We start from the raw sequence: 13,001 nt of genomic DNA, 5'->3' as shown, positions 1-13,001 counted from the left end.
AAAAACTGAAGTTTGATGGTCCACTGTGATCCTGGAGAAACCTGCCATCCTATTTGCTGGTAGCGCTTAGTATCTAATGAATATTTGGAGCTATCAGCACTTTAAAAATTCCTGATGTGCCCCTGGATGAGATGTCTTGCTGCCGGCTCATGCCTCTGAGACTGAGCCAGAGCGCATGCTGCAGGGCAGAGATGCAATGCTGGAGGCATTGCACTCCTCATGTCGTGACTCGTGCTCGCAGGGCTGTCTTCCGTGCCTGCCTCTGGCACCCATTGCTGGCACAGGTTGCCCAGAGAGGTGGTAGATGCCCCATCCCTGGAAACATTCAAAGTCAGGTTGGACGGGGCTCTGAGCAACCTCATCTAGTTGAAGATGTCCCTGCTCATTGCAGGGGGGGTGGACTAGATGACCTCTAAAGGTCCCTTCCAACCCAAACTATTCTGTGATCACCTCTGGTATTGCCCTCTAAAGAAGGTGGCAGCTGACCAAACCGTTAGCATAAATGGAAAAAAATTGCAAAAGCTGCTCGGTTGTGAGCGCACCGCCCTCTTCCCAAGACGAGCTCGAGCTTGTTGGCATATGAGATGATTTCAGCTGAATCAGAGCTGTGGGATTTTCTTCCTTCTCTTGTGCATAAAAGCATTAACTTTTTGGACCTAATCATCATGTTTCCCAATGCAAAGCCAAGTCGTGTGCTTTCATCTTGCCTGGCTATTGTGCTTAGATAAGTCCCTTGGTGTGGGAGTGTTCTGTGGCACTCGAATCAAACCGACACCAAGGACTTTCTGCCTGGCAGCCATCTCACACCATGCTGCAAACTGCCTGTGGGGCTTGTTTAGAATTTGTGTGGCAGCAAGTCTTTGCTCCCAGTTATTAAGTGTGAAGCTGGCAGCGTATGTGTTTTGAGGCGAAAAGAAAGGGTATTTGCATCCTCTGAAAGGTTATGATTTGCATTGTAACATCCTCAAGACGGTTTTGCTGTCCCGGTGGGGTCCCTGTGGGGGAAGCGCAGCGCTGGATCACTTTGGCTTGTCCTTGCAGCAGAGCAAAGCAAGAAACAGGGCATCCTGCAGGAATAACCCTCATGCGTAGTGCATAGTGAGGACTGGGGCACGCAAAGCTGGGCATTGGACCAGCTTCAGAGCTCTTTCTGGATTGTAGCACATACAGAAACTGATAAATGGCATCTTTACCCTGCTTTATCCCCTTTTGCATGGCTTTCTGGAAGTGAGAGAAGCAGAGTACTCCATTTCCTACCATTAAAGGAATGTTTACTTAGCCTAATTTCTCAAAAGAAATGAGGCTCAGGTGGTTATCTTCCTCCCACTCTCCCCTCAAGATTTTGAGCTCATGTGGCCAGTTTCCACAGTGCCCTCAAGGATAAAAAGTTCCTAAAACGTTTTCTGAGCAGGGACATCCAGTTCAAACACGTGCACTTTAGTAGATGTCAGGGAAACCACACCAGTGGGTGCTGGAAACCTGCCTTGGGCATGCAGCTCCCCACGGGCCCGCTGATGCTTGGCCCATCGCACCCTCTTCTCGGCAGCACCCAGCTGCAGCACCCGGTGGCCTCTCCAGCCCCTCCTCAGTGGCTGTGTGATAAAGCTGACAGAGAAGTCAGAAAGACACCCAAGCTTTGGATCAGGCTTTACGACCTGAGATAATCCCTCACTTCATTATAAGAGGGGATTTTAAAACTGCAGAGCAATGAAAAACTTCCACTGGGCAGTGGGAATAAACATAAAAATCCTATTAAAAATATATATACATAAACTGTGCTGCCACACAGAGGCACTGGCAACAGCTCTCCCAATTTATCATGAATTTTGCAGTTGGCAGCGCTTTTATTTTTAATGCCTGACCATTGGAGTCCTGCTATTGCAGGAGCTTTTTTCTCTATCTTTTTAATACAAGCAAGAGTCTAGCTGTCATTTTTGCAGAGGAAGGCTATAAAAGGTGAAATAACTACAGTGTAAGGGATCTAAAGCCAGAAGGCTGGTCAAAAAATGCACAGTATTTCTTAATTTCATTATTTTTTAACATTTGGAGTTAGCCGTGGCTGCAAACATAAGTCATATAATGATGAATAGAATGAGCAATTGGTTCATTCAGAGTACCAGAACAAATCAAGGAGTAGCACATCACCCAGAGTACTTTGCTATAATGCAAAAATTTGTGTACTGAGTGAAGATAAGCACTTAGGAGATAATCCAACATACCACACCAAAGAAACAAACCAGGTGAAGAGAAATGGAAGGCACCTTCATTTCTCTCCAAGCACTACAATAAATCCATCATATATCTACAGTTTCACTTGAAAGCTAATAGGTGTCCTCTAGTGGGTATATGATTACCGTTAAGTTGGAACGAGGTCCACAGAAAACAACTCACAGGGTATCCTTTTGGAAGAGGGATTAAGTCCCTGGTTGGCAGTGCTTTCCACAGCACTGATCCAGATATCAACGTGGGTAGGTGAGATGCGTTTCTGCTATGCAACTGTGCATTTTCCAGTTATTCCCCCCTTTTATGAGAAATTTTAACCCATTTAAATTAGGTGCAGAAAGGGGAAAAGAAGTTCTGGTGGTGTTGCACTTTCTCAGAGCGTTTTGCATGTTTTCCAATGCCCTTCTGGAGGGGGAGGACTCTCTCCCAGTGCTTTGCCTCCTGCTGTACAGGGTGCATGAGACTGAGGGGTCCCCAGGGTGGAAAACGGAGGCAGAAAATTGTTGCTGTTTTCCCACCGTTGTGCACACCCCCGCCATCAGGCTGACTCTTTGGTCAGAGCTGTAAACCAGGAGATTTTCCTCCCCTGCTTTGTGTGACCACCTTGGCTGCTTGCAAAGACCCATGAGCTGGAAGCTCATCATCTGGCCGGCATCCTCCCAAAGGTATTTTAAGACTGCCGTGTGGAGCACCAGCTCACAGTACTTACAGTATTTCGTAGTGCTCCAGCGGCAGCAATTCAATCCTTATTTGGGTTTCGGCCAACGTTTGTTGTCCTCACTGGAAATGGTATTGATTATTTGAGTTCAGGAGCCAATTATGGTTGATATGATATTCACCACCTCGTGTCCCAGGATGACACGTGCATGGAGGCTGCTTTGCTTCAGTTGTACCTGCCAAATGGGCCAGCGAGGCTCTGGACAGACCTCTGACCTTTTAAATCACCCATGGTGCAAATAAGCAGTTTAACTTATGCCCTAAACCTTATTTGACACGTGGTTGTTGGGTTTGGTTTGAGCAGGGATTGGCATTTGTTTGATATCTCCTTCGGTGGGTGCTGTGTCCCGTGCCATGTCCCACATGGCACCTGTCTGTCTGCTTGGTGGCACTGCAAATTTCATGCAGCGGGGAGAATTTTGGATGAGAGAAGACTGCTGTGCCAACAGAGAGAGAGCTGGACCATGGGCTACTGGAGGCCACCAGCGACTGGTACCTAGCGTTACGCTGCCAGGCAAAATCATAGGCAAGATGAGTGCTGTGTGATGATGGGCGGCAAACGATGGTTATGGAGCCTGCGGGCAGCTGAACCACTCCTGGGTGCCAGCTCCTGGCAGCAGGTCTGCAAAGTGTTGCGCAGCAGAACCACAAAAGTCTAAAGGCTTCACCCCAATGCAAATTTAAAACAAAGACCCTGATTATAATCAACAATGCCCAAGTCTCTGACTTCTTAGAGATCCTTCTCAGCCAGAGGTGACATGTCCCCTGTGATGGGAAGCGGGAGTGACCTGCACTCCGATAAACTAGTTGCAAGAGGATCTTGAGAGCCCAGTCGAGAGATTTCTGCGCCGATCTCGCAGTGCGAGGACGGGGGATGCTGCGGTGCTGAAGCCGTGGGGTGTCAGGAGCTCTGCTCTCCTGCAGGAGAAGTGGTGGAGAGTGGTGGAGCTTTGCCGGGTTGGTGCTGAAACAGGGGCAATTCCTCATTTTGCTCTTATTTATTACCTTATTCTGCCTCACTGAGTCTGCGTTAATGTTACGTCTGGTGTTCTCAGCTCTCCTTGGGTTTACTGCATTTAACAGCTTCCTGGGCAAAGCACCTTCCCACGTGGCTTATTTGATGCTATTTAGATGAATTTGTTGAGCCTCTATCCTGGGTTTGTTTCATTAAAATTTGGGCTGTGCTTTTCCATCTGGCTGTCTAGTGGAAACAGTGTCCAAAATTGGTATTTTAGTCACTTTCTATATATTTTTTGCAAAGTTAATTGAATTATGAGAAGCAGGTTACTTAAGCAAATGCAATGGCCCCTGTCACACTTCATAGGGCCTGTTAAACACATAAAACCCAAACACAATTAACGCTTTCCAGTAATTACAAATGCAACGGGCAAATCAGCCTTCCTGCCCCCTGAGTAAGAGGTTGACGAGGTCTTCTTGGGGCAGCTCCTCCAGCACCGCTGCTGCTGGAGTGAAATGTGATAATGCCTCCGTTCACTGTGAAATACCGCATCTTCCATCACATCCCTGACCCAAAATAGTTTTTAAGCTGGTATTTAATGACCTGCAGCCAGGCCCACGTCACCCATACAAAGCACGAATATCATCTACTCCGTTTATAGAGAGGGAAATGAGTTGTGATCTCTTCTCGCTGCTGGTAATGAGTCATTAGCGGACTTGGGCGCACGGGTGGGCCAGGCCGACGAGCACAGGACCCCAGAGCCCGCGGAGCTGCCCGTGCATCCTGTGCAGCTGGCGCCGTTACTGGGGCAGCCGCGCTGCCGGAGGCTTTTGGGGACGAGTTTGCAGAGAGGAAAGGTGTCACTTGACCTTTCTGTGATTCAGTTGCCTGGCTGCTTTAATGGCTTTGGGATGTGGGAAATGGAAGTGTAAATACCGATGACGTGCAGGTGGCCTCGCCTGCGCCTGCCTGCTCCGTGCTGCCAGGGAGCAAATACATGTCCAAAGAAGGAACACGTCTTTTTTTTTTTTTTTTTTGTCCTCCTTCTTATTTATTTCACAGGCGAGGAGCAGAGGTGGGAATAAAGGAAAAAAAGACGTCAGCTGCTTATTAGATCAGCAGCAGTTGTTTTGAGCCCTAGCTTCTCCATGCCAATTGATGTAGTAAGCTTTGTTTTGGGGGTGCTTTTCTCATGCAAAGGGCTGTCTGATCAGAAAATGGTATTTTGCTGCAATAATTTTCTGCAAGCAACTTGCAGTGGTCTCTCTGAGGTAACATGCTGTTGATTAATGCACAAACTTACCCCCTCTCCCCGGTGTCTAGTTTTTCATTCTGTGTAAGCTCTGATTATTCAGTAAAAAAGAAACATTGGCCTATGAAGCTAAACATCAAAATGCAGAAGCAGAACCCTCAGTGTCCCCACTGTTTGCAGTGTGTTTGCTCAGGGTTATTTTCATGCCACACACAATTGAGGTTATTGAGGAGAGCAAAATGAACAGTATTTGTTATTCAGTTCATTTTGGGTTTTCAGCGCTGTCGTTGTCTCACAGCAGTGGTGCCTGGGGATTCAGGGGGTGTGAGGTTATGAATTTATTACGTGGTGTCTGGAGCTGTACAGAAACAGCTCCCAAAGGTCTCGCTGAAGGAGAAGGAAAGGATACTGTATGGAGGAGCCAGGAGTGGGTGGACAGAGTAGGAAATGTGGGTATGGAGACATGAAGTGGCTTGCCTGTGGTGCCAGGGCACTGACTGCAAGAGCAGCAATACTGGGATTTATGCTTTCGGACTGCTGGGCTGCATCTAACCTCTAAGCAAAGTGTGTAGGTTTCCGCTGGGACCTCCACTGTGTCTTTGCTGGCTGGATCTGCATCTGAGGTCAGGTTCCTTACGCCAAGTAGATTTAACCGGGATTATGCATTTTTAAGTCTGGATCTGAACTGTTTGTTTCTATAATTTGCCAAACCAAAATCCAAAGTCCAGAGAATCTTAGAGAAGTTTATGCCTTCATTGCAGGGTCCGCATCTGGGCTGTTAATACATTAAGGTTTCCTTAAAACAGTAATTTGTATTAAATGGTTTAGCTGTAGATTTTTAACTACTGAGTGATAATAGACTAGAAGCAAATGGAATGGAACCAGCTTATTCTTAAAAAGATTTCCATTATCTTAGTATGTGATCACCTTGTAATCTCTAGTGTATATGTTATACCATCCATCCCTTACAGAGCTGTGTGGCTCTTGTCTTCTGCTTTAGAGATAGAGGCAGCAGCCTGCAGATGCATAGGGTACCTGCTCTGCATCTCCAAAGTCTTGGGCTAGTGCCCAGGCTGCTTTGTCAAACTCCATCTCAAGTCCAGGAAAACTAAATTTGATTTTACAGCAGGAAAAAGGAAACAAAAGAGACCAGAAAAGCTTGAGTAAAGTATTTGGAGAAATTGTGTGATAGAAGAGATTCGAGTTAAGTCAAAGACCTCAGGCTGTTTCCACATGGGGAAGTCAGCAGTGCTGGTCACTGGCATCCGAGCGAATCGCTGAGGCTCATGTAGTTCCCTGTGTTGTCCTTGAAAATCTGTATGAATCCTGCAGTGGAAGTTGATGCAATCAGTGTATCTGAAAAGCGGCACAGTACCAACCTGTGAAGCAGCGCGGGAAGCCCGGGAGGTTGGCTGGATAAGCGGGCTCATCTCCTTCCTTGCACTGAGGTCTCTGCTAACCACATACGGACCAGATGGTGGACCTGGCTCTCTCTGCCTCTAAAACAAACCTCTGTCCTCCCTCTCTGTCTCTTTGCAGAGCTCCCTTCCTCGGAACACTTGAGCGTGGCCGATGCAACATGGCTTGCCCTCAATGTGGTGTCTGGTGGAGGTGGCTTTTCTGGCTCCCAGCCCATCGGAGTGACCAAAATTGCCAAGTCAGTAATAGCACCACTAGCTGACCAAAACATCTCAGTGTTCATGCTCTCCACCTATCAGACGGACTTCATCCTGGTAAGAGGACATGAGAGGTCCAGGCAGAGTTACCTGCCACCAAATGAAAGTTCATTTGGACAGTTTTAATGACATTTCTGGGAACAAGTTGTTTGAGGAACAGCAGAAGTACCAAAGCCTGCTTTCCCCAGAGCTCTGTACCTTGTAGTTAGGCTCTCTGACATCTCAGGAGCTTTTCCCATGGGATGAGGCATTTGTTGGTATGGGTTATCTGGTGTCTAATGAGAGTGCTGAGCCCACACTGCAGTCTCTCCCTTAATGGAGGCACTGGCAGCATTTCCCACCATCACTCAGACATTGGTTTTCTGAGAGTTAGAGAAAGATTGTGTCTGCTGTCAGATTGGCTGATGATGACCAAGAGGCTCCAAAGTTGTTTTGGGGATAGACAGACAGACTGTCTTTCTGTCTCACACACACATGTGTGCATGCGCACAGGACACAACCACATAAGCTATATTTCCTTAGGAAACAAGGCTGAAGAACAAGCCATGCTGAGTTCTTGAAGTGATGCTGGAAAAGAGGTGAAATGTCTCCCTCTTAGAAGTCTCCACGCTCTTTCCACAGTCTTAAAAGCACTGTGGTGCTTAATCCTACTGATATTTGCAGTTGTATCACCAAATACGCTTCTCTCGATGCACATCCAGATGGTAATTATCCTTACACACCTGCTGGCTCAAGCAGGAGTGATGCATCCACTTTTCTGTGCCCTGGGAATACGTAACCTCCACTGCAGTGTATTCTGACTTCTGGTGCATACCGTCACGAGCTAATCCTGTTGTCAACTTCAGGTACGTGAACGAGACCTGCCCTTTGTGATGCACACGCTGGCTGCTGAGTTCACCATCCTCAGAGTAGTGAATGGGGAGACAGTGGCTGCCGACGACCTTGGGATAACAAATGGATTTGTCAAACCAAAACTAGGTAAGGACCAGCATGGGCTTGGCTTGCCAGGGAGCTGGTCTCCATGACACATGGGGGTGTCTGCCTCCCACTTTCCTTCAACATTTTGGTGAATGTTTATCCTGTTGTAAGATAATAAACTATCTTAACACACACCTGAGTCTATCCCAGTTCAAGCAAGAATTTGAGTAAGTGCTTAACTTTCTGAGCAGTGCTGATGAGCTTTGCTGAATTTGAGCCTTTTAATGCTAGTTTCACATCTCCAGAGGAGACATGCCTTTTGTAGGACGGAAGGTTAAAGTACAATTCATGTCAGTTGCAAAAATAACATTGTCTGCAGCCCGTATTTCCATGTTTCAACATTTCAAAGGAAAATGGCTTATATAAAAGCTTAAGTATTGCAGTGATTGATGCACAGAGAATAGTGTTATTCAACTTTCACACTTCACTACCAGTCAGGATCAAGACCACAGTGAGCCCAGGGCTGTACAGAACCTTAGGATGTTTCCAGTCTAGAGAAACAAGCATCAAGCAAAGGGCACAATCAGGAAAAGGAACTGCTTAAATACATATGTTTACCTACAGACCTGTGTGTAAATTTTCTGCCCTTAACCAAACAAAGCAGGGATCAGTATTACGAAGTGCCACTCAGCCTCGTCACTTGAATAGCTATAAATAATCTCATTTAAGAAAACGAGCCTTAAACAAAAAGCATAAAGGAGGGCACAGTGAAATGCTCGTTGCTTATGCACAGGTATGCAATTTGCTGTGTTGCTCTGTTTAATAGTTGAATGCCTGAATACTGGCTGCTTCACAGCCAGTGGCTCCAACGTGTTTGCCAAGCTGCTGCATGGCAGCTGGTTTTTAATTTTTGTGGATATTACGGCAAAATAGGCCCCCAGAAAGGAGGGAAAAGAGCGTACACTGCCAGCAACCACAGCTGGAGAAATGCCTTCCGTAGCCCTGCCTTTTAAATGGCAGAAGCCTGAATTTATTTCTACTTTTCAGTTTGTGTTGGCACCTCCTTTAGCTTGCCCCTTGTCTCATGTGGATGCATGCAATGGCCTGAGAGCCCCTACGAGCAGAGAGCTGACCTGTGCCCCCGTGCAGGGCAGATCTCACCCTATACCCCAGGGAGAACACGGCAAGAGCAGGTTGTCGTCAGGCTCCTTGGTCCCCGTCTGAGAGCCAGCAGGGCGTCAGCAATGAGGAGCTTCCTTCCCAAACACTGCCGGTTTTCTCTGTGGCCGCTGCCGGTGCACGGATAACACGTCTGGTGGGACGTGAACCTGCTGCAAACGTGGCTTCATAGTTGTGTATGTCTCTGTGTCTCTTTCAGTTCAGAGGCCTGTCATTCATCCCCTTTCCAGTCCGAGTAATATGTTCTGCGTCACCAGCCTGGATCCAGATACCCTTCCCACTGTTGCTACGCTCCTAATGGATGTCATGTTTTACTCCAATGGGTAGGTCCCGGTAGGGAGACAAGCTCCCAGGGGAGGAGTGCCCGGCATCTGGAGGCACACAGTCACGTTGCTTCTCCAGGATGCCAGGGATCTGCTGTGGCCTTATGCTGCTGAGGTGCTCTGCACGCAGGGAGGGAGGTTTCACAGGCTCAAGAGGGTCGTCCTGACAGGTGGAAGCCAAAGAGAAGATTGAGGGTGTCCAAAGACATCCCCTGGCTTTGGAAAGCTGAGCCTTTTCAGATTTAAGCTAAGAGTAGCAATGTGATCAATGTGCTGGGTTTCCACATATGACCGGAGGACGTACAGCTGGCTGTGCTGCTACCCTTGGTGCCTGTGGCTCCTGGCCCACAGCCTCCTGTGAGAGCACCTTGGGGCAGGGATGGGAGAGTTTTCTCGATTGTGGGGCCTGGCATTTTTTCGCCCTGCAAAATCAAAAAAAAATGAAAAGCAGTATAATGTGACAGGACTCAATGTCACTTCCATAAGTCAGTGTATGAACATTTCTGGTTTCACTGGCTGTATCTGCTTTAAAAGCCCTCCTTTGCTCTTCTAGCCACAGTCAATGCTGTTCTCTTCTGTTTCTTCAGAGTAAAAGACTCAGTGGTGGGCAACGAAGACTCGGGACATATTCGCTTTTTCTCCTTTTCTCTCATTGAGGGTTACATCTCCTTGGTCATGGATGTCCAGACACAGCAGAGGTGAGCTTTGGTCTTAGGGTCTCCTGGACCCCAAAAAAGCACCTGGGATGTTCTCAAAGGAGCAGGAAGCAGCTTAAGCTCCTCCATGTTAATTCTTGGGAGCCTCATTGCATGGGTGTCATGTGCCTGTACAGCCTGTCACTTTTCTGAGTGAAGTCTGGCATGTTAGTTCCAGCTCCTGAATTTTGGGCTCGTCTGTCCAAGCCCTCAGTGAAATCACAAGCCAATGTAATGTGAGGTTGTCTCACTTTTGAAAGAGGAACACTGGAGCAAAGTGATTTTGACATTTTTATTCCATTGTTCATTAGTTGTGCTTTTAAGAGCAAAACCCCCAAAAATCTGGTGTACAATTTGGTGTATGTGGTTGAAGTTTTACTGCTAAAGGCCAAAAGTAGGGTGGGGACTCCAGCGATGCTGTCCTCCCGCTTTGCTTTTACACATGGCTGGGCTTGGTGCGGGAGTCTCCTTGTGATGATAATGTATTGAGTCATCCCTGTGCACTGGGAGCCCATGACTCGTTTGTCTGGCAAGGAGAAAGTTAGCTAGGGAGCAAATATCAGCCTGTTTGTGTGTGTGTGTGTGTACTTCTGCAGCTTCACATCACAGATGTCTCTCAGGTCTGGAGGCTAGACTGGATGCTGCGCTGAGATGCAGTGCATAGATTTGCTTTTGACACACAGTGCAGTGTTTGGTTTTGATTCTTGCCTGCCCTAGGTACTTGTTTTGAAAACTATTAATTGCCCTCTTGAAAGTTTCTTCGACCTTAATTGGAGTAAACCTCTGTCTGCCTTCAGGAGAGGCTAGAGGGTTGGCACAGCAGCCTGATACTTGGGGAACCTGGGCAGCCAATTCCTCCTCTGTCACAGATTGCCTGCTTGACCTTGGGCAAGTCTCTCAGCCACTGGTCTTCTTTCCCCTGCTAAGAAATGGGGATCTCTGCAGGGATCCCAGGGACCTCCCAGGGATGGTATGGGAGGAAGTACTGGAGATGCTCAGACACAAAACCTGTGGTCACCGTTCACATTTCTAAGAGAGTAGGTGTGGAAACATACTCTGTCCCTAGGTGTTTCTAAATGCAGCTCAAATCAAGCCTTCAGATTAACAGTCTCGATATTTATAAAGCTGGGGCATGGCCTGTTTCTTAGAAATCTTTTTCCGTGCCTCTCTGGGTGCCTGTGCACACTTCCAGCATCAGATGCTGATTTACCATAGGACACCTGGAGAGGCAGGCAGGGGCAGCTGTCCTGCTTGCCTTGAGTTTTCTCAGTTTCACCGAGCTGCTGCCGCTGCTATTGTTGGCTTCAAGCAGCACAGCGGTACAGGAACAGCAGCATCCCCGCAGGCAGAATCTGACACACTGCTGTGTTTTAATTGCCATGTTTGGTGTTCCTTTTCTTTTACAGATTTCCTAATAATTTGTTGTTTACAAGTGCATCTGGCGAACTCTGGAAGATGGTGCGGATTGGTGGGCAGCCTCTTGGCTTCGGTAGGTAAACATTTGGGGGATCAGTTGGTGCGCAGGTAGTCAGTTGCCTCAGGGCCTTCAAGGATGATGGAAAAATCCATCTGAGGCTGAGGCTTTTTAAGAGCCAGCAGCTTAACATGACTTTGCAAGCTGAGATTTTCAAACAGGAGGAGTCTGACTCCTACCTAGTAAGTCAGACTTCTAAATATACTTTTGAAAGTGCTACATGCTTGACAGCTCCATCTAAATTGCAGTCATCTGCTGGACTTTGGAGGTAGCTACAGCTGGGTCTCTGTTCAAAGAGAAAAAGTGGACAAAAAGATGGCATAGGAGTGTGTTGTAGATTACTGAAATTAGTGGTGAGAAGGCATTGTTGTACTCCAGTGCAGTCCTCGGGCAACTCTGTGGCTTTAGTCGATTTAGTATGGATTTATAGCAGTCCAAGTGGGAGTCCTGTTCATAGACCTGTTTCACATCCAGTGCTGCAAACGTTTTCTCTACTCAAAAGAATATTGGAGCAAGTGCTTCATGTCTGCCGAAGTGTACTTGTTATTTTTATGTCCCCTGTAATTTTAAGGCATCTGATCTGAATACTGCAACAAAGGCCTGATCTTCAGAAGACACTGGGGCTCCTTCCCGTGGTCTCTGAAACAGTTACAAAATACAGGCTTCAAGAACATTTCTGAAAGATATTTGGCCAATTTTTATATTTAATTGCAACTTCTACACCAGACAACCAAAAGTAGCAAGAAGGAAATTTTCACACACCTTCTCTTCATGCATCTTAGACACAAAATATGTAGAAATGGGCTGGTATATGTTATTGATGGGACATCAGGACACCTGCGAGTCCCCTGAATATGTGAGGTTTGAATATGTTAGCTTATAATCAATTTGAAATGTTCAATTTGGATCAGTGAAACTCAGATTTCACCTGGAAACAACGTACCATTGATCTGCGATGAACAGGACAGATGAACCATTTAAATTGGCGTGAAGTCCTGTCTCAGGGGCTGTGGTGGGCTGTGGTCTAGGAACCATGTATCCAGGCCGACCAGCAAGTCAGCGTCTCCTCTCTCAGAGATGCAGGGCAAAGTGTTTAACAGCAAAAACTAAAGAGAAAATGGAGGTTAAGGGTACATGAGACCTTTTTTGGTGCTTCCTTCCTGAACGTCATTAATTGCCTTTCTTTAGACCTCTGAAAATCATTCCAGTTCTAATGTTTTATGCCTTTGGGGGATTTATATTCTCTGTTACAAAAAGAATGCAATAAAATCAAATGTGCAGTCCATTGTGGTGGCCCAAAGAGCCCGATTCTGTGAGGCACGGAGCTGGCAAGACTCAGGAGTTTTGTGAGACTGACAGGTGCCGTTCAGACAATAACTGAATTTTTATCTTCCCCACAGATGAATGTGGAATTGTCGCTCAGATTTCTGAGCCTTTGGCTGCAGCCGACATCCCAGCCTACTACATCAGTACTTTTAAGTTTGATCACGCATTGGTGAGTATCAAGACAGCTTCTTTGGAATAGGGGAGATCTTTTCCCTGGGAGAAAACTCATGATGAGAACCTCATTTCCCATCTGGAGAGCT

The 13,001-nt window shown here is 47.0% G+C and overlaps 1 protein-coding gene across 2 annotated transcripts in view; it reads left to right on the top strand.

Moving 5' to 3' along the window:
* Window positions 1-13,001, top strand: part of CASTOR2 (cytosolic arginine sensor for mTORC1 subunit 2) — a 135,539-nt gene that overhangs the window by 106,455 nt on the left and 16,083 nt on the right. For both annotated transcript variants that reach the window (XM_069791492.1, XM_069791493.1), the window contains 6 exons: window positions 6,690-6,883; window positions 7,672-7,804; window positions 9,123-9,246; window positions 9,834-9,944; window positions 11,348-11,430; window positions 12,816-12,910. In XM_069791492.1, coding sequence (XP_069647593.1) covers window positions 6,690-6,883; window positions 7,672-7,804; window positions 9,123-9,246; window positions 9,834-9,944; window positions 11,348-11,430; window positions 12,816-12,910 — 740 coding nt within the window. The remainder of the gene's footprint in view (window positions 1-6,689; window positions 6,884-7,671; window positions 7,805-9,122; window positions 9,247-9,833; window positions 9,945-11,347; window positions 11,431-12,815; window positions 12,911-13,001) is intronic.

Source organism: Haliaeetus albicilla, chromosome 9, assembly GCF_947461875.1.
Source record: "Haliaeetus albicilla chromosome 9, bHalAlb1.1, whole genome shotgun sequence".
Lineage (NCBI taxonomy): Eukaryota > Metazoa > Chordata > Aves > Accipitriformes > Accipitridae > Haliaeetus > Haliaeetus albicilla.
This window is presented reverse-complemented; position numbering and strand designations above follow the sequence as displayed.